Source organism: Tachyglossus aculeatus, chromosome 5 (assembly GCF_015852505.1).
Source record: "Tachyglossus aculeatus isolate mTacAcu1 chromosome 5, mTacAcu1.pri, whole genome shotgun sequence".
Taxonomy (NCBI): domain Eukaryota; kingdom Metazoa; phylum Chordata; class Mammalia; order Monotremata; family Tachyglossidae; genus Tachyglossus; species Tachyglossus aculeatus.
Window position 1 is genome coordinate 81,674,621 of NC_052070.1, and position 21,033 is coordinate 81,695,653.

Here is a 21,033-nt window from a genome sequence, read left to right on the forward strand (position 1 = left end):
ACACAGCTAAACTCTGCCTCCCCCAACCAAAGAGACTGTTCCTGCCCTGAGACTGGGGCCAGCCCATTCTTTGTCCTCTGTAACCTTCTCCAGGTCACCTGGGCAGCTGTGTGATTTCCAACTGTGGTGGGAATGGAGAAGAAAAAGGGAAATTTTGGGTAGAGACATGTCAGAAGGTAGGACACCCTTCTTCTAGTGCTAAGGAAGCAGTTCAATTTTACCTCGCTAAATCGGGTTGACTGCAAGACAGGATGAATTGTTTTTGTTTCCATTACTGAGTAGTGGGAGAACTGGATTTATTGTTTGGGTTTTTTAAATTTATGATGGTATTTGTTAAGCACTTACCATGTGTGATACACTGTTCTGAGAGCTGGGGTAGATACAATTTAATCAGGTTGGACACAGTCCCTGTCCCACATTGGACTCTCAGCCTGGTTACACTTTTATTCCTAGAATAAGATGGTACTGTAGAGGAATAGCGGAAAGTTTCAGTCTGTCTGCAGTGTGAAGGCTCCACTAAGTTCTCTTCCGTCCCCTCCTGGCTGTGGACTTTTTGGTGTTGAGTGTTGGAGGGGTAATTAGTCCCTGCTCTTCCAGGCTGTCTTAGAGCTGATGAAGAGGACGTGGAAGTAGGGTGGCGGCCTTTGGAGGAGAAAGCTCCCAAAGGTTCTCTTGAGTTTTCTTTGTTGTTTCAGGGGAATCCACTGTCTCCAGTTCTGGGTTGGAGAGAAGGAGAAAACATGAGCTGTTTCTGAGAAGGTGTTGGAAATTCAATTTAAAATGGCTCGGAAGCAGTCATCTCCTCCAATAGACCTTCCTCGACTAATCCCTCATTTTCCCTACTCCCTCTCCTTTCTGCATCACCCAGGCACTTGGATCTGTACCCTTTAAAGCACTTGATATTCACCCTACCCTCAGTCCCACAGAGCTTGTGTAGTAGTGATGGTATTTGTTAAGCACCTCCTACAGCATTTAGAATAGTGCCAGATTTTAGAATAGGGCTTGGAACATAGAAAATGCTTAACAAATACTATTATGATTATTATTATTATTATTATTATTAGTCAAGCATTGTTCCAAGCTCTGGGGTAGATACAGGCTAATCAGATTGGACACAGTCCCTGTCCCACATGGGTGCTCTTAGTCTTAAACTAGCCATAGTTTATGTGAGTGCCCATCTTCCCGCTAGACTGTAAACTCCTTGTGGATAGGGAATGTGTCTAGTAACTCTGGTATAGTGTACTCTCCCAAGCATTTAGTACAGTGCTCTGCACAATTGATTGATCAATCACAGTAGGCAGAATGGAGGCGTAAACCTGAACTAATACACTGACTAGAAAGCAAACTGAGTTTGGCTCTGGGCTCAGATCATGCATTTCCCTCTTTCCTTCTGCCTATTTGGCCAGGAACTAACTGGGAATGGAAATAGGGATGGGTGCGTACAAAAGTGGGCATGAGGGAAATAAGAATGCCTTTCAGGTCTGTCCATTGAATGGTCAAGGTATATGGGTACATAGGTAACCTGCCTCTCACGTGAAACGGGTTCTCACTATGAGAAGCAGTGTGGTCTAGTGGCTAGAGCACAGGCTTGGGAATCAGAGGATGTGGATTATAATCCCAACTCCGCCACTTGTCTGCTGTGTGACCTTGGGCCCGTCATTTCACTTTTCTGGGCCTCAGTTACCTGTTCTGTAAAATGGGGATTAAGACTGAGCCCCATGTAGGACAACCTGATTACCTTGTATCTACCCTAATGCTTACAACAGTGCTTGGCACATGGTAAGTGCTTAACAAATACCGTTATTATTATTATTATTATTATTATTATTATTATTTTTTTATTAATGAGGGTTACACAGCTGCTCCCCTTTGGTTACTAGGAGATGACCATTCAGGACATGGTCTGCAGCATTTCTGTTTATTTAAAGCAGCTCTGCAAATCCTTGGCCCCTACTGACACTGCGGCCTGCCCCTAACAACTCCATTGGCTAATTGCTACCCACAGTCGGCCTGGTCAGGTCTTTGGGGACAGGGGTGGAATATGATTTAGTGACATCGTAGTGGAAGGGAAGCAGTACTCACTTGGCCTGCCAGAAGGTCAAGTCTCCCACTTACTTGGCTCAAGGGGGAAGCCAATTAGGCACTCCCTAACCTTCTGGGATGCACCCTTTCCCCTGAGAATGGTAGGCCAGGAGAAGAGAGAACTGGGAGGGGCTGATTCCCAGCCTGTCAAGAGGGTGGACAGCACTTGGAAATATGGGTAGAAGGGGTGGCTGAGGAAGGAGGGGGTGTGTGTTTGTGTACAGGAAGCCAAGAATCCAGTGGAGTTTGCAGCCAGCCCTCACTGACTCATTTTTAAGGGGACCAACCCAGTTCCGGGGCAGAAACTAAAACAGAGCTGCTGCTCCACATTAGGGCATATTCCGGGAAGGCGATTCCTTAAATAACTTGGACTGTTCTGTGGAGCAGTTAGCAGAACACAGGCAACTTGGAGAGTAGGGACATTAATGTCCTGCACAGGACTTAAAGACACCAAAGACGATTTGTAAATATTTAACAGTGATGATTTCCTCCCAAAGGAGCTGGTTTAAAACTTGCTTTCCGGGGCATCCCTGGATTTAAGGTTTTAGAGATTGTGTTGTTGGCCTGAGGTCAAACTCTTGTTATGGGAACTTCTCCTTTCAGTGGGGCAATTAAAGAATCAAATGAGGGAGGTAGGGAGGACATGTACAATATTTCACTTTCTTCTCCACAGCCCTAAGTGAAAATATCAATTGCTCTCTTAGGCTGTAAGCTTGCTGTGGGCAGGGAATGTGTCTACTATACTGTTATACTGTACTCTCCCAAGTGCTTAGTAGGGTACTCTGCTCACAGTAAGCGCTCAATAAATATGATTGACTGATTGACTGACTCTTCTCGATCCTCATAATTTGCCAAAAGAAGGCTGAACCCACCTTTAGTTTCTTTCCTTGACGTTAGAGGTTCTAGGGAGTAGCAGCCTTGTCAGAAAGAGAACCTTTCTGCCCTTGAAGCTGGCATTTTGTGTGAAGTTGGGATGCTTCTGATTCATTCCTCTTGTGGTGGCTTCCTGATCTCCCTTCCTCAAAAATCACCAGTGGCTACCAGTCAACCTACACATCAGGCAAAAACTCCTCACTCTCGGCTTCAAGGTTCTCCATCACCGCGCCCCCTCCTACTTCACCTCCCTCCTTTCCTTCTCCAGCCCAGCCCGCACCCTCTGCTCCTCTGCCGCTAACCTCCTCACTGTGCCTCGTTCTTGCCTGTCCCACCATCGACCCCCGGCCCACGTCCTCCCCTTAGCATGGAATGCCCTCCCTCCACACATCTGCCAAGCTAGCTCTCTTCCTCCCTTCAAAGCCCTCCTGAGAGCTCACCTCCTCCAGGAGGCCTTCCCAGACTGATCCCCCTCCTTCCTCTCCCCCTCCCCATCCCTTCCACCCTACCTCCTTCCCCTTCCCACAGCACCTGTGTATATGTTTGTACAGATTTATTACTCTGTTTATTTTACTTGTACATATTTACTATTCTATTTATTTTATTTTGTTAAATGTTTTGTTATGTTGTCTGTCTCCCCTTCTAGACTGTGAGCCCGTTGTTGGGTAGGGACCATCTCTATATGTTTCCAACTTGTATTTCCCAAGCACTTAGTACAGTGCTCTGCACACAGAAAGCACTCAATAAATACGATTGAATGAATGAATGAATGAATCTCACCAAGAGTGAAGCTGGCCTGCCTCCTAATGTCCCAGTATTTGAAACACTTGCCCAAGTGACCCTCCATGTCACCAAGTTAATAATAATGATAGTATTTGTTAAGCACTTACTATATGTCAAGCACTGTTCTAAGTGCTGGGGTAGATACAAGCTAATCAGGTTGGGCACAGACCCTGTCCCACATAGGGCTAATGGTTTTAATCTTCATTTTACAGATGAGGGAACTGAGGCACAAAGAAGTGAAGTGACTTGCCCAAGGTCGCAGAGCACAAAAGTGGCGGAACCAGGATTAGAACCCAGGTCCTTCTGACTTCCAGGACTGTGCAATATCAACTAGGCGATGCTGCTGAAAATGATTCCTTCATTTTCAATAGTATTAGGGGCCCACCTCCATGTCACCGACTTTTCTGTACTTGGGCTTCTTGCCGTGACCAGGTGCATTTCAGTATGGGTAGTTAGTCAGTCAGTCATTCGTATTTACTGAGCACTTACTGTGTGCAGAGCACTGTACTGAGCGTTTGGGAGAGTACAATGTACAGACACATTCCGTGCCCACAACAAGTTTATAATCCAGAGGATGTATCAATACCCACATCAGCAGAATTTCCTGAGCATGTACTGTGTGCAGATTTTCCATACTAGGTGCTTGGGAAACTACAACATAAGCAAAAGGTATGATCACTTCACCTGGAGCTTATTATCTAATGGGAAGACTGTAAATATCAATCAGTCAACCAGTGGTATTTATTGAGCACTTAACACTGTACTAAGGACTTGGGAGAGTACACTACATCAGAGTTGGTAGACACATTCCCTGCCCACATACGGGCCCGGGAGCCAGAAGGGCCTGGGTTCTAATCCTGGCTCTGCCGCATGTCTGCTGTGTGACCTCGGGCAAGTCACTTAACTTCTGTGCTTCAGTTTCCTCATCTGTAAAATGGGGATAAGAGTGAGCCCCATGTAGGACAGGGACTGTGTCCAACCTGATTATCTTGTATCTACCTCTGTGCTTAGAACAGTGCTTGGCACATAGTATATGCTTAACAAGTACAGTAATTATTATAAATAAATAATTTCCAGATATGTACAGAAGCAGAGAGGCTTAGTGGAAAGATCTTAGGGTCTGAGAGTCAGAGGACCTGGGTTCTATCCTGGCTCTGCAATTGCATGGTGTGTGACCTTGGGCAAATCACTAAACTTGTTTCCTCAGGGCTCCTATCCTCTCTCTTACTTAGACTGTGAAACCCATGTGGCACTGGGATCGTGTCCAACCTAATCAACTTTAATCTACCCCAGTGCTTAGAACAGTATTTGACACATAATAATGATGGTATTTGTTAAGCGCTTACTATGTGCAAAGCATTGTTCTAAGCGTGGAAGCAGCGTGGCTCAGTGGGAAGAGCCCGGGCTTTGGAGTCAGAGGTCGTGGGTTCGAATCCCGGCTCCGCCACAAGTCTGCTGTGTGACCTTGGGCAAGTCACTTAACTTCTCTGAGCCTCAGTTCCCTCATCTGTAAAAATGGGGATTAAGACTGTGAGCCCCACGTGGGACAACTTGATCACATTGTATCCCCCCAGCGCTTAGAACAGTGCTTTGCACATAGTAAGCGCTTAACAAATGTCAGTATTATTATTATTATTATTATTATACAGGGTAATCAGATTGCCCCACGTGGGGCTCACAGTCTTCACCCCCATTTTACAGATGAGGTAACTGAGGCGCAGAGAAGTGAAGTGACTTGTCTTAAGTCACACAGCTGGCAAGTGGTGGAGTCGGAATTCGAACCCTCAACCTCTGACTCCCAAGCCCAGGCTCTTTCCATTAAGCTATAGTAAGTGCTTAATAAATACCATAAAAACAAAGTGCTGTGGGACTGATCATTTAGCATATATGCCATGGTTAGAGTGAGAGAATATACACAAAAGAGAAACAGGTGAATACATTTTAAAACTGTGAATGCTGAGATGGCTGACAGGATGGCCTGACTAGGAAGGAGGTGATAGTTTTAGGAAGACTTTGAAAGAGGTGAGGGTCATGGTTTGGGGAAGTTGTTTCAGGGAGGGGAAAAGGTGCGAACAATATGTCAACTGGGAGAGTCGAATGCAAGGAACGTTTGGGAAGTTGGCTTGGGTGTAACAGGAAATCAATCAATCAATTGATGGTATTTACTGAGTGCTTACTATGTGCAGAGAACTGTACTAAGTGCTTGGGAGAGTACAGTACAAAAGAATTAGCAGACATTCTCCCTGCCCATAAAGAGCATACAGTCTAGAGGGAAAAAGAGAGCCAATAGGTAAGCGGAAAATCCAGAGCCCTTGATCCGTGAGACTGATCTTGGAAGTTTAACCCTCTTTCTCACGCCCCAGAAAGTTATATCATTGTGCGATGGACACTGGGGATGTGGATGCACGTGATCGCTTGCCTACCTCCCGAGGTCACCACCTCAATCACGTACTTTTTCTTCCCCCTCCACTGTTTTTTCTCACCCAGATTGTTAATACTCAATCACCACTCTAACTTTCTTTTCTACTAGGGTGAAGGATTGGCCATCTTGAGAAAGAGCAGTGGTGAGCCCAGGAAGACGGTGGAGTCCCCATGGAGATGTGGAACCCTGTCAACGACGTGTAGCCTCAGAACTGGGATGTGGAGCTGGAAGTGCCTCCTATTCTGGGCTGTGCTGGTCACAGCCACACTCTGCCCTGCCAGAGCAGCCCCGACACTGCCCGAACACGGTAAGACCAAGACCTGGGGAAGGCCGGATCTCCGGCTCTCCTGGCTCAGTTATTGTCATTGTGTGTTTCAACCCTCTGGACAGATTGCAGGAGTTGCAAAGGTGATCCCAGGGCAGTGTCCAGGGCAGTGTCCGCCGTGGGGATCTTCGGGTCACTCGGGGTGGCTCCAATCTAGGACCAGGGAGTGGGGTTTATAAATTATTGAAGAGAACTTTGTGCAGCCCCAGTTTTGGGTTTTCTGGTGACAGAAATCCCCGTGCCACCAGTGCTTGACTCTGTTGGGACTTTAGGCCTCTAGGGCCAGTTGGATTAGATGCTGGGTCGTCGGGGAGAAGATTGCTCTTGCTTCCTGTTCTACGAGGCAGGGAATGTATCTGTCATATTGTACTCTCCCAAGTGTTTAGTACAGTGCTCTGCACACAGTAAGAGCTCAATATATACTATTGAATGAAGCGGCAGTGCAGAAACACTGTTAAGTAAGGCCTCCATACCTTTTAGAAGGATCCCGAGGTGATTGGCACTTGTAACTTTTTAAGTGGCTTTCAGGTCTGAGGATCAAGAGTACCTCCTATGAGAAGAAAAAAGGTACTTTTGACCTTATGGCAAGGGACACAGAAGATCAAAGACAGAGGTTCTAAGAAAAAGGGGAGTGGAATAGCTAGATAAAGTGGGAAACTGACATTAAATAAATTTTCCCAGGAAAGAGTGGAGAGAAGGTAGAGACTATATGGAGTAGTGGACAAGAATCTCCTTCCACCTACCTGTAAATCATTTTGTGTCTTTCTAGCCCATTGAATTGTTAGGACCTGGGGGAGGGAGGCAAGTCTCCAACCTCTATTGTATCCTGAGATCTTGGTACAGTATGCCACTCAAATACTATTGAGTAATTGATTGGGATAGTCCAAGTGATCCGCTTTGAAGCAAGGCATGGTTTTTGGGGGGGTTTTTTTGTCATAAGAGTAGTATGCTGTAGTAAGGCTTGGGATTTAAGTGGTAATTGGTAGTGCTTATTCCCAGGGTACTGAACACCTTCAGGGCCCAGGGCCTCAGGGAGCTGCCAACACAGCAGACGGAATGTGGACCCACACACCAAGATGTCTGGCCCCCTTGGAAAGACCTTGTTGCTAGAATAGTTTTTGATGCTGAAACCCCTAACCCCACCTGTGTCAGAGGTTAGCAAACATTCTTGGGTTGGAGCTGGAGCTGTCAGCATTTCTTTTTGGCTAGTGTTGGAAAGTTATAAGGCTTCCAGAAAAATCTTCCTCCATCCTTTTCCCTCCCTCCTTTTCCCTTCCATTACATTTTATTTGGGGAAGGTCACATGAGACTTGTTTTGAGAGGACAGGCCCTCTATATTCTAGGTAGGGGCTTTGAAGACTACAGTAGTCATAAAATTTATTAATCGTGATTATGGTATTTGTGAAGCACTTACTATTTGCAAAGTACTGTGTGAAGCACTGGGGTAGGTATAAGACCTAATCCCTGTCTACGTGGGGCTCACGGTGTAAGCAAGTGCAGCGTGGCTTAGTGGATAGAGCACAAGCCTGGGAGTCAGAAGGACCTGGGTTCTAATCCCAGCTCCACCATTTATCTGCTTTGTAACCTTGGGCAAGTCACCTGTCTACATGTTTTGTTTTGTTGTCTGTCTCCCCCTTGTAGACTGTGAGCCTGTTGTTGGGTAGGGACCATCTCTATATGTTGCCGACTTGTACTTCCCAAGCGCTTAGTACAGTGCTCTTCACACAGTAAGCGCTCAGTAAATACGATTGAATGAATGAATGAATGAACTTAACTTCTCTGTGCCTCAGTTACCTTAACTATAAAACAGGGGTTCATTCAATCGTATTTATTGAGCGCTTACTGTGTGCAGAGCACTGTACTAAGTGGGATAAAGACTGTAAGCCCCATGTGGGATAGGGATGGTGTCCAACCTGATTAACCTGTATAATAATAATAATAATAATAATTTTGGTATTTGTTAAGCACTTACTATGTGCCAAGCACTGTTCTAAGCACTGGGGGAGAAACCAGGTAATCAGGTTGTCCCAAATGGGGCTCACAGTCTTAATCCCCATTTTCCACATGAGGTAACTGAGGCACAGAAAAGTTAGGTGACTTGCCCAAAGTCACAGCTGATAAGTGGCGGTGGCGGGATTAGAACCCATGACCTCTAACTCCCAAGCCCGTACTCTTTTCACTGAGCCACGCTGCTTCTCTTGATTGTATCTATCCAAGCGCTTAGAACAAAGCTTGCCACATAGCAAGTGCTTAACAAGTACCATTATTAATAATAGTAATAATAATAATAAACACTAATGACTACTCAAGTAAAAAGAGTGAGAGTCATGTTGAGGGGAAAACAGTGCAGCAGGGCAGGGGTGACTTGTAAAAATGTCCGCCTTTTTAGAAGCAAACAATAGTTGAGGGTGAATCCAAAGTGGTTGAGAAAGCAGACTTACCCTGTAGAAGTTTCAAGTACTGTCTGGGCCTATTTGCAGGGTAATGATAAGTGCAACTCCTCAACCACTCCTTGCCTATACCTGATGTAGAGTTAAAGGATCAGTGATTGAGCCAAGAGGGCTGGTGGCTGGTTGAAGAAAGAGAGATTATAGTAAAAATGTTTAAGCAATTGTCTTTCTAGTTGCAGAACTCCCGAATCTTGTGCACCACAAAGCAGGGCTTTGTCTTCATATTTCATGAGAACGGACTGCTGTGGGGAGAGGCCATTTTTTACTGGTGCCAGAGTTGCCACCCCCACACTGTTTTCCCCTGTTTGCAACAGCATCCAAGACCTTTAAGTAAATTCCCTCTTCTGCAGTATTTATTATAGTACTTGTTCAGCTCTTACTATGTGGAATGCACTGTTCTAAACGCTGGGGTAGATGTAAGCTATTCAGGACGGTCACAGACCCTGTCCCATATGGGGCTCACAGTGCAGTGATGATAATTGTGGTATTTGTTAAGCACTTACTATGTGGCAAGCACTGTACTAAGCACTGGGGTAGATGCAAGATAATCAGGTTAGACGCAATCCCTTTCCCACATGGGGCTCACAGTCGGAGCCCCCATTTTGCAGAGGAGGGAACTGAAGCACAGAGAAGTGAAGTGACTTCCCAAGGTCACACAGCAGGTGTGTGGCAGAGCTGAGATTAGAACACACCTCCTCTGACTCCCAGGCCACTAAGCCACGCTGCTTCTCCCCCATGAGCTCTCGTGAGGTAGTCGTTCACTCAGTTACAAGCTTAAGCTAGTCTGTACCATGTCTGGTATGGATATATCACCATTCACCTTTATTTCGGATGCCCTGCTTCCCTCTGCCTCACTTCCCGCCGCTGAGGCTCTAGTGTTAACAGGGACCCAAAAGGGAATACAGTGGCTCTGGAGTTAGAAAAGGGAGGGGAGGGTCAGAGAGCTCCCAGAGAAATTTGTAATATTGGGTAGACCAGGATAGGCTTCTGACAAATGTTCTGTATGATGTCATTCAGTTACATGACCTGTCTGGTCGGAATAGTTGGTCCGGTGAGTTCTCCTCCCCCTCCCCATCCCCACTGCATTACCTCCTTCCCCTCCCCACAACACCTGTATATATGTATATATGTTTGTATACTCTATTTATTTGTACATATTTATTCTATTTATTTTATTTTGTTAATATGTTTTGTTTTGTTGTCTGTCTCCCCCTTCTAGACTGTGAGCCCGCTGTTGGGTAGGGACCATCTCTATATGTTGCCAACTTGTACTTCCCAAGCGCTTAGTACAGTGCTCTGCCAGTAAGCACTCAATAAATACAATTGAATGAATGAGTGTCCCAGTATCTGCAGGTATTGACACTAGCCTCCCACTTACATGAGAAGCAGCATTGTCTAGTGGATAGAACACAGGCCTGGAAGTGTAATCCCAGCTTGGCCACAGAATCTGCTTGGTAACTTTGGGCAAGTCACTTCACTTCTCTGTGCCTCAGTTACCTCATCTATAAAATGGGGATTCAGGCTGTGAGTTCCATGCGGGACAGGGATTGCATCCAACCTGATTAGTTTATGTCTTCCCCAGCGCTTAGAATGGTGCTTGACACATAGTATGTGCATAACAAGTACCATCATGAAGTTTACACTGGGGCTTAGTACAGTGCCTGGCACATAGTAAGCACTTAATAAATACCATTTAAAAAAAACCTGGAGGAGTGCATTGGTGGTGAAGCACTAGTTAGAAGATCAGCATGGACTGCCATAATAATAATAATAATGTTGGCATTTGTTAAGCGCTTACTATGTGTCCAGCAGTGTTCTAAGTGCTGGGGGGGTGGGGTGGGGGGATGCAAGGTAATCAAGTTGTTCCATGTGGGGCTCACAGTCTTCATCCCCATTTTACAGATGAGGGAACTGAGGCACAGAGAAGTTAAGTGACTTGCCCAAGGTCATACAGCTGACAAGCAGCGGAGGCGGGATAGAAGTCAACTATCCTGGTTCGGTTATCCTGCTGTTTAAATCCAACATAGCCTTGCCCCCTCTTCCCTCTGCTGAAGATTATTCAGTTGAGCAAGGTCACCAGAAGGAAGTGTCCCATGGCTCTCCCTGGAGGATGGATGTGAGCTCTCTGGGAAGGGTTACTCAATCAATCAATGCCATTTGTTGAATGCTTTCCCAATGAATGCTTACTGGGTTCAAACCCCTGTATTGAGCACTTGGAGCTTCTTTCCTTTTGATTCATAAACTTCTGTGTAAGGTGAGTGTCCTCTTCAAAGAGAATGTCATGTGACCTGCCAGGAGATTGGGAGAGCTTAAGGTCTGAAAAGTATTTGGAGAGTAGTGGAACTGGACGTTTGACTTCAGACTGCCCACGAAGACTAGAAGAGCCCCAGTTTTCCCAGGAAGTCTCTTGTTAGGAAAAACTGGAAAGCTTAGGTCCCGGAGCTTCAGGTCTGAGTACCATGCTCAGTGGAATTGATTATAGTGCTAGTGACTCATGCCTGTCCCTGTCTGGTTTGTTTCTGCTGGAATATGGAGTTCAACAAGTGAAGTGGGGGGGCGGGGGAGAGGAGAGAGTGTGTGAATGTGAGTGTGAGTATGTGTGTTTGCACGCACAGGCCAACAGGACCAGGGAATGTGGGCAGGATCGTGGCACGTGAGAATGCAAGGAGCTCACGTGTCCTTGCTTGTCCACGCTGGGGCAGCCGAGCCGAGCCGTTCCGGGGCTGTGTTCTTGGCTCTGGCCTCTGCATTGCTACACCATTAGCTCCACCAATTTTCCACTCAGTTGTTGCCAGCCAGCTCCCCGAAGCCGGAGAGGAGGAATTTCTCAGGGCAGTTGTGCAGTGAGGGAGGAGCTTGGGGGCCGTTGTCTCTGGAGGAGGAATTTGGTGGTTCGTTGGCTTCAGGGCCCAGTGATGAGAGTGTAGGAGGCTGATAGGAGGACAGAATTGGCCAGCCCAGGCCATAGACTTTGGAAAAGGAGTGTCACTGATTTTTTTTTTTTAAGTGCCTGCAGCCCCTGCACTGAGGTCAGTGGTGCAGCCAGAGTTCTTGCTCTCAGTTTGGGCCGGAAGCAGTGAGTGATGGCCTGTGTCTGGTTTGGTGATGAATAGCTGTGCCTCAGGGAAGAGGAGGGGGAGGGAAGGTCGGGGGCGAGGCATTATTATGCAGGGTGAGCCCCAGGGGCAGAGAGCAGGGTCAGCAGCTGGGGCCCTGTTTTTACAATGTACAGTCCCCCGGGGCTTCTGGGGGGCTCCAGTTTGCCCTCTTCCTCCTGGAGCCTGAAATGGAGGCAAACTCTTCCCTCACCCTTAAGTGGTCCAAGGGCCACAGTCCAGCTGTTCTAGTCCTGACCTACAGAGTATAGCTATCCCCAACCCTTCTGACCAGTCTGAAGAAATGGAAGATTTATCTCCTGAAACTCCTCCCGACTCTTAATCATTTAACACAAAAGTGAATGCTCCAGGAGAGCTCTGCAAACTGGGGGAAATCCTAAACCCTAGGAGTCAGATCCTGGAATCTGGCAAACTGGCTTTTGGGGGATTCTGATGTAATCAGACAATCAATTAATCAATTTGCTGAGTGTTTACTGTGTGCAAAGCACCATACTAACCGCTTGGGAGAGTACAATATAACAGAGTTGGTAGAAACATTCCCTGCCCACAGTGAGTTTACAGTATAGAGGGGGATGTATAAATAAATAAATTACGGATATTTTTGTAAATGCTGTGGGACTGAGGGAGGGGTGTCTAAAGGGTGCAAATCCAAGGGCAAAGATGACCCAAGTGTAAGGTGACACAGAAGGGAGGGGTGGAAGAGGAAATGAAGGCTTAGTCAGAGAAGGCCTCTTGGAGGAGATGTGCTTTTAATGAGGCTTTGAAGATGGGTAGATTGATCATCTGTCAGATATGAAGAGAGAGGGCACTCCAAGCCAGAGGCAGAAGATGGGTGATGGGGGGAAGTGGGGGGCAAGATAGACAAAATGGAGGTACAGTGAGTGGGTTGGGTTATAGAGTAGGAAAGCAGCAGCAAGATATAGTAGGAAAGCAGCAAGATAAGGTAGGAGGGAGCAAAGAGATTGCTTGCTTTAAAGCCAATTAATTAAATTAAAGCACTCTGGTGCAGAGGTGGATGGACAACCACTAGAGGTTCTAAAAGAGTGGGGAAACATAGACTGAAAGCTTTTGTAGAAAAATGATTTGGGCGGTAGAGTGAGGTATGGCCTGGAGTCGGGAGAGACAGGAGGAAGGGAGATCAGCAAGAAGGCTGTTGTGCGGGATAGGATTGGATTTCCGTGGTAGCAGTTTGGATGGAGAGGAAAGGGTAGATTGTAGCGACATTGAACCAAAGGATTTGGTAACAAAATGAGTATGTGGGTTGAATGAGAGCATATAACTCCAAGGTTAAGGGCTTGTAAGACAGGGAGGATGGTGGTGCTGTCTACATTGATGTTGAAGTGAGGGAGAGTACAGGGTTTGGGTGGGAAGATAAGGAGTTCTGTTTTGGACATGTTAAGTTTGAGGTGTAGGTGGGTCATCCAAGTAAAGATGTTTTTGAAGGCAGGAGGAAATACAAGATTGCAGAGAAGCGGACAGATCAGGGCTGGAGATGTGTAGATTTGGAAATCATTTGCATAGAGATGGTAATTGAAGCCATGGGAGCTAATGAGTTCTTCAGGGGAATGTGTATAGGTGGAGAATAGAAGGGGAGCCAGAACTGAGCCTTGAGGGACTCCCACAGTTAGGGGGTGGGAGGCCGAGAAGGAGCTTGCAAAAGAGACTGAGAATGAGCCACCAGAGAGATGGGAGGAAAACCAAGAGAGGACAGTGTCAGTGAAGTCAATGTTGGATGATGTTTCCAGAAGAAAGGGGTGTTCCACAGTATCGAAGGCAGTTGAGAGGTCAAGGAGAATTGAGATGAAGTAGAGGCTGTTGGATTTGTCATTGGTGACCTTTGAGAGGGCAGTTTCTGTGAAGTGAAGGGGGCGGAAGCCAAATTGAGGGAATCAAGGAGAGAATTGGAGGAGAGGAAGTGGAGCAGTAAGTGTAGAATGGTAGGAAGGAGATGAGGTGATAACTGGAGGGAGCTGTGGAGTCGAGGAAGGGTTTTTTTTAGGAGAAGGGAGACCTGAGAAGGTTTGAAAGCAGTGGAGAAAAATCCATTGGAAAGTGAAAAGCTAAAGACGGCAGTCAGGAGAGAAGAGAGAGGGCAAGTGCTTTGATAAGGTGTGGAGGGATGGGGTCAGAGGTGCAAGGTAGGGGGTGGACTTTTTGAGGAGGCAGGAGATCTCTTGAAATACTGCTGGGAATGATGGCAGAGTTGAAGGAAGGGCAGGAGGAGAGAACGACTGAAAAGGAGCAGGGGAGATTATGCCTGATGGTTTCAATTTTCTCAATAAAGTTCATGGACAAGTCATTAGGGGCAAGAGATGGGCAAGAGACGGGGAAGGGTGGGGGATGGGGGTTTGAGGAGGGATTTAAATGTCTGAAAACAAGTGGCGAGGGCAATGGGCATAGGAGTCAGTAAGGATGGAGAAATAATGTTGCCAGGCAGAGGAGAAGGCAGAGTTAGAGCAGGCAAGGATGAATTTGAGGTGGACGAAGTAGAGAGAAACAATGTGGCCTAGTGGATAAACATGGCCTGGGAGCCAGAGAACCTGGGTTCTAATCCCAGCTCAGCCACATGCCAGCTGTGTGAATTTAGGCATCACTTAACTTCTGTACCTCAAGTTTCCTCAGAATCAACATGGGGATTCAATCATTGTTGTCCCTGCTTGATTGTGAGCCCTATGTGGGACAGGGACTGCATCTGGACTGATTAATTCCTATCTACCCAGTACATAGACCAGTCCTTGACACATAGTAAGCCCTTAATAAATGTCATTAAAAAAAAAAAAGAAGAATGTAGCCACAACTAAAATTTTAGGGCTTCCCTGGCCCCAACAGGTGCCAGCATCAGGGTGCTAAACTGATGCCTCCATAGCCTGCATTCCCAGCCCTGTTTATTGCTGTCAGGTGACTGCCTTGCCAAATGAGTTGGAACTGCCTTCACTTCACTGCCCAAAGGCTGTCTGGAAAAGGGGTAAAAGGAGTCATCCAGCTGGCTCACGAGCAAAGAAGGATGGGCTTCCGGGAAGTAGGAGACCCAGTGAATTCTCTGTCTCAAGTTCTGTGGCTCCTGAATCCCTAGGACAGGCCTGGGGAGAAGAGGTGAGTGCTGAGCCTGTTGCCTTTGTTATTGAAGCTAGTAGTAATAGTAGTAATAATAACTGTGATATTTATTAGGTGCTTACTATGTGCCAAGCACTGTAGTAAACACTGGGGAGGGTGTAAAATAATCCAGCTAGACACAGCCCTTGTTCCACATGGAACCCATAGTCTAAAGGAGAGGAAAAGCAGATGTTTCATCCCCATTTTACAGATGAGGAAACTGAGGCCCAGAGAAGTAAAAGATTTGCCTCAAATCATACAATGAGTAAGTGGCAGAGCCAGGATTAGGGGACTGACTCCTGACTCCCAAGTCCGTGCTCTTTGCACTAGGCCACACTGCCTATTGATTCGTAATAATAGCATTTATTAAGCATTTATTGGGTGCAAAGTACTGTAGCAAATGCTGTAAAAGAATACAGGGGTGAGAATTAGACCTGATCCTTAGCCTCCCCCCAACCCAAGAGGCACAGAAGGAAAGATGAAATAAAAATTGGATAACAATATAAGGGACCAGCTGACAAATCCAAGAGCAGTGGGGTATCAGGACAAGAAGGATAGAGCTTCAGGCTTTCAGGACCCAGGCTCAACAGTCATATCCTTTTATAGACCTTCCCAGTGTTCTAAAAATTGAGATTCAATCTATGAATCATATTTACTGAGCACGTACTGTGTACTGCACTAAGCAGTTGGGAAAGTACAATGTACAATACAACAGCGTTGGTAGACACATTCCCTGCCCACAAGGAGCTTACAATTTAGAGGGCGAGGCAGCCATTAAAATGAATTAGATTTATTTATAATGCCATGGAGCTGATGCTGGGGTGAATATCAAGTGCTTAAAGGCACAGATCCAAGCGCAATAGGAATGCAGAAGGAAGAGAGAGTAGGGGGAATGAGGGCTAAGTCGGGAAAGGCCTCTTGGAGGACATGTGATTTTAATAAGGCTTTGAAGGTGAGGATAGTGGTGGTCTATCATATATGAAGCAGGAGGGAGGTCCAGGCCAGAGGAAGGATGTAGGCAAGAGGTCGGCGCCCTCATGGTTGTAGGAGTTCCCTTTCCCTGACCCTGAGCAAGGACCAATGGGATTCCAGGTAATAATAATAGCAATAATAATAATAATAATATGGTATCAAATGCTTACTATGCGCTAAGCACTGTGTTAAGTGCTGGGGTGGATACAAGCAAATCATGTTGGATAGAGTTCCTGTCTCATGTGGGGTTAACAGCCTCAGTCCCCATTTTACAGATGAGGTAACTGAGGCACAGAGAAGTGAAGTGACTTGCCCAAGGTACACTGCAGACATATGGTAGAGCCAGGATTGGCATGGGATTGGGATGGCAGTGCAGCTATTCCTGCTGTTTTCCAACCAATGAGTGTGAAGAAAAACTGAGCCCAAGTTGGGTGGGGAGCATTGGTTGAGATTTCAGGGGATTAGGAGGGGATGCAGTGGAAAAATATCTTCAGGGAGGGCTGAAATAGTGCGGTGTCACGTTTGGAAAGTGGCATTTCAAGAGACAATCTTCCACCCCCCCACACTAATACCTCCAACCCCTACTCTGAACACAGAACCCTTGATTTTTCTATTCTGAGGGATCTACAGGTGTTTTGTTTGTGTGTCCCCTGTATTAGTATGAGATTCTGCCCTCCAGACAAGGTCCACAGAGGGACAGGCTGGTTTTTGAACTCATAAGATGATTCAGTTTGGTTCAGTCGTATTTATTGAGCACTTACAGACTGCAAAGCATTGTACTAAGTGCATGGGAGAGTAAAATACAACAATAAAGGGACACATTTTCTGCCCATAATGAGCTTAGATTTTCCCTTTTCCAAATGATCTGGCTTTTCCTGCACCTTGAGCCTTTGGTCTCATCAAGATCTGTGCCTGTCTACTTGTTTTGTTTTCTGTTTTTCTCCCCTTCTAGACTGTGAGCCTGTTGTTCGGTAGGGATTGTCTCATCTGTTGCCGAATTGTACTTTCCAAGAGCTTAGTACAGTGCTCTGCACACAGGAAGTGCTCAATAAATATGACTGAGTGAATGAATCTGGTCTGGTTAGGTGCCAGATCAGGAAACCCTAGCATTCTAAGAATTCAGTAAGGGACCAAATTCCAAATCTGTGTTTATTGATGGGCTGTCTGATTCTGGGGTGGGGTAGCATTGCCTGTGGGAGGAAGAACAGGAGGTCTGGCTTAGGGGGTCTGTCCCAAAGGAGTTGGAGGTGGGGGATAGTATATTCATTCATTCAGTTTCATTTATTGAGTGCTTACCGTGTGCAGAGTACTGTACTAAGCACTTGGGAAGTAAAAGTTGGCAACATATAGAGACGGTCCCTACCCAACAACGGGCTCACACTCTAGAAGACATCTGTGGAGAGGGTCAGAGAAGCAGCATGGCCTAGTGGCAAGAGCACGGACTTGGGAGCCAGAGGTCGTGGGTTCTAATCCCGGCTCTGCCGCTTGTCTGGTGTGTGACCTTGGGCAAGTCAGTTCATTTCTCTGGGCCTTAGTTACCTCATCTGTAAAATGGGGATTGAAACTGTGAGCCCCATGAGGGGCAGGGACTGTGTCCAACCTGATTACCTTCTATTTTCCCCAGCGCTTAGAACAGTGCCTGGCAAATAGTAAGTGCTTAACAAATACAATCATCATCATCATTACTATCATTATTATTATTATTATATGAAGGACCAGTCCCCAAGCTGACTTTGCTCATTTTACCCTTTGCCCTTTTACAACATGTGAAAAATCACTGGAGGAATATCAGGAAGCAGCATGGCCTAGTGGACTGAGAACATGAGCCTGGGAGTCGGAGCATTCTAATCCCAGCTCTGCCAATTGCCTGCTACGTGACATTGGGCAAGTCACTTAACTTCTTGTGCCTCAGTTTCCTCAACTGCAAAATGGGGATTCAATTCCTGTTCTCCTTCGTACTTAGACTGTAAACCCTATGTGGAATAGGGACTGTATCTGGCCTAATGAACTTGTAATCACCCCAGGATTTAGAACAGTGCTTGACACATAGTAAGAGATACCATACAAAAAAAAAATAGATCTGTGCCTTTACTGATTGACTGTTTGCTTCAGAGCTTTCAAGTGCTGCCCATGGGCCAGTTTCAGATTTCTGGCACTTGCTTATTTTAGTAACCATTATCCATGGTAACTTGGGCAGGTTTTAAGAGTTAGATTGAAATGGTTTTAACCTTTCAGTTGCTCCCCGTGGTTTTCCAATAAGTTGTCATTTCAGAGTGGCACAGGCTCAGTCCAAGATTGGCGTTCTCTTGAGCTAGCTCTAGGGTAAATCCTAGGCCTTGCTGCTGCTGAGAGTACCTGATCTGGAGATTTCCACTCCCAGTGTCTATGTCTGAGCAATTTTAAGGCCTTAGGGAAAGAAAATCTTTAATTGGATACTAGAAAGGAGAGGTGAAAATCATGAGCAGGTTCCATCCTACCACCTAACTCTGCTCCTGTTTCTCCACATTCAAAAGGAGGAGGCTCCCTACATTAGATATAGCCTCACAGTTTAAAGATCTTTTGCAAACTGATGAAGCCTCAGACTGTCATATTCTTTGACAGAAAATTACTTTTTTCTTATGAAGAAAATAGGAAAGTAGAGTAAACTGTTCCAGGTACCTTGGCAGAGGATGTTGGCAGTAGTGGGATGGGAATGTGAAAAGAGATGAGACTGTTTAGCCAGAAATTTTGTTGTGGGCAGGGAACCTGTTTGCTAACTCTTCTGTATTGTAGTAGTAATAATAATAATTATGGTATTTGTTAAGCGCTTACTATGTGCCCGGCATTTTTCCAAGCATTTAGTACAGTGCTCTACATTTAGTAAGCACTCAGATACCACTGGTTGAGTGATTAATTGATTGAGGCTTAGACCAGGGCTCTTTATTCAGCTGAGACTGCATCTCATCTTACCTCCGGCCAAAAAGGACAAGAAAGAAATAATGGTATTTGTTAAAAGCTTACTATGTGCCAAACACTGTTCTAAGCACTGGGGTAGATACAAGGTCATCAGGTTGTCCCAACGTGGGGCTCACAGTCTTAATCTCCATTTTACAGATGAGGTACCTGGCACAGAGAAGTTAAGCGGCTTGCCCAAGGTCAGAGAGCAGCCAAGTGGCGGAGCAGGCATTAGAACCCGTGTCCTCTGACTCCCAAACCCATGCTCTTTCCACTAAGCCAAGCTGCACAGGGACTTCTTCACAGTCATCCAACCTAGCCCTAGAATAATAATAATAACAGTGTTTATTAAGTGCTTACAAAGTGCCAAGCACGGTATTGAGTTAAGTGCTGGGGATATTAGATACTAAAAAGCCCAATCAGGGCCTCCATCCTTGTGCTGAAAGCTGACCTGATTTTTTTTAGTCTGCCTAAGCAGACTAAATTAAATTTTCTTTATTTTGTTTCTTCAAAAATCATTTGCTAGACAGTGCATGTAAAAAGCACTTAGCAATTCCTCTGCCATCTCCCTCCATTGCCTTTTTCATAGCTCCATACCATTTTATCTGCCCCTAAACAATTTTGCTCCCCTGCTTTCCCATAAACATCAATCCCAATAACAAGCTTTAAATGTTTGTAGTTCATAACTCTTAGTTTTGAAAACATCATTCGATCCTTTTTTTCTATATTCCAAACCTCATCTTTGGGTAGCAGGCCCAAGATGAAGCCTGTCAGATTCTCATCCATGCAGAGTTTAAGGTTGTCAAGCATTGGCTATGCCTGGTCTTGAGCTCTCTACTGAGAGGGTGTGAGAGGAATGGGCCTTCAGAAGATTTGGAGGACTAGAGCACACTCTTGGTGTGAACACCCCAAGAACCAGAAAAATAAGCAGATTATGGAGAGGCAGCAGCATTTGCCAACCCACCTCTTCCTCTCTGCCTGACTTATCTTTCCCAAACAATTTAGGCTAAGGGAGGGGGAGGGATCTAGCCAGGACCCAGAGTTAGAAAGGCAGTGGGAGGGAGGGTGATTACATTCCTTTCTTTGAGGGAATCTGACCAAGCATCAATAGCTTCGGGGTCAGAGCACCAGTGGAAAGCAGCCTTACATCTCTCCTGTTGATTCATCTCCCCCTCCCCCTGTAATGATCTTTCCATTACAGAACCCAGACCAGGAAGTGCATGACAGGTTGCAGCTGCAGACACATGGCCAGGGGGCCCCTGCTCTGGAAAGCCAGTGATGGGGAGGTGTGGGGGATATAGCTCTCAGCTCACCGGGCCAGCTCTTTCAATTTAACTGCCTGGGAGAAGGTGGCTGTTTCTGTCTCCTAGAAATATAATGTGGAGTCTTTGACAGACTTTCCTGGGGAGCAGGGGAACATTCTGGATCAACCTGGAGTTGAGCCCAGGGAAGACTATGGGTTTAATACCGCTTGCACTCAGCATTGTGCACTGGACAATGTCTTGCAGCAAACTGCAGAGGACAGGGCACTTAGAGTAGAAAGTTGGAATAAAAGGTCTAATTCAGGGCTATGAATATTTCTGGACCTCACAAGAAGTTGATAATAGGCCCTGGGATATGAAGAGTCCCAAGATGACTGATGGTAGGGGGGAAGAGAGGACTGTTGGGTAGAAGGAAATGAAGAGCTTGCTCCAGATTCTGCCTTTGTGGCCCCAGGCTTTACTTGCCAGAGTACTGGTGTCTCTGGGGACAGGCGCACATGGCTAAAGTGAGTGTTTTTTCTCTCCCCCACCTTCAAAGCCTCATTGAAGGAACATCTCCAAGAGGCCTTCCCTGACTAAAGCTCTCTTTTTTTTTTCTTCAGCTACCTTCTGTGTCCCTCCGACTTGCTCCATTTATTCTTCCCCCAACCCCATATATATATATATATATATATATATATATATATATATATATCTGTAATTTATTTATATTACTGTCTGT

The 21,033-nt window shown here is 46.0% G+C and overlaps 1 protein-coding gene across 5 annotated transcripts in view; it reads left to right on the top strand.

The window, feature by feature from the left end:
* FGFR1 (fibroblast growth factor receptor 1) overlaps positions 1 to 21,033 on the top strand; it is a 59,978-nt gene that overhangs the window by 6,202 nt on the left and 32,743 nt on the right. For 3 of the 5 annotated variants that reach the window (XM_038746103.1, XM_038746104.1, XM_038746101.1), the window contains exon 1: positions 6,278 to 6,467. In XM_038746103.1, coding sequence (XP_038602031.1) covers positions 6,377 to 6,467 — 91 coding nt within the window. In that variant the 5' untranslated portion in view covers positions 6,278 to 6,376. Of the gene's footprint in view, positions 1 to 6,268; positions 6,468 to 21,033 lie in introns of those variants that run through there. The other 2 variants (XM_038746105.1, XM_038746106.1) reach the window with 1 other exon arrangement.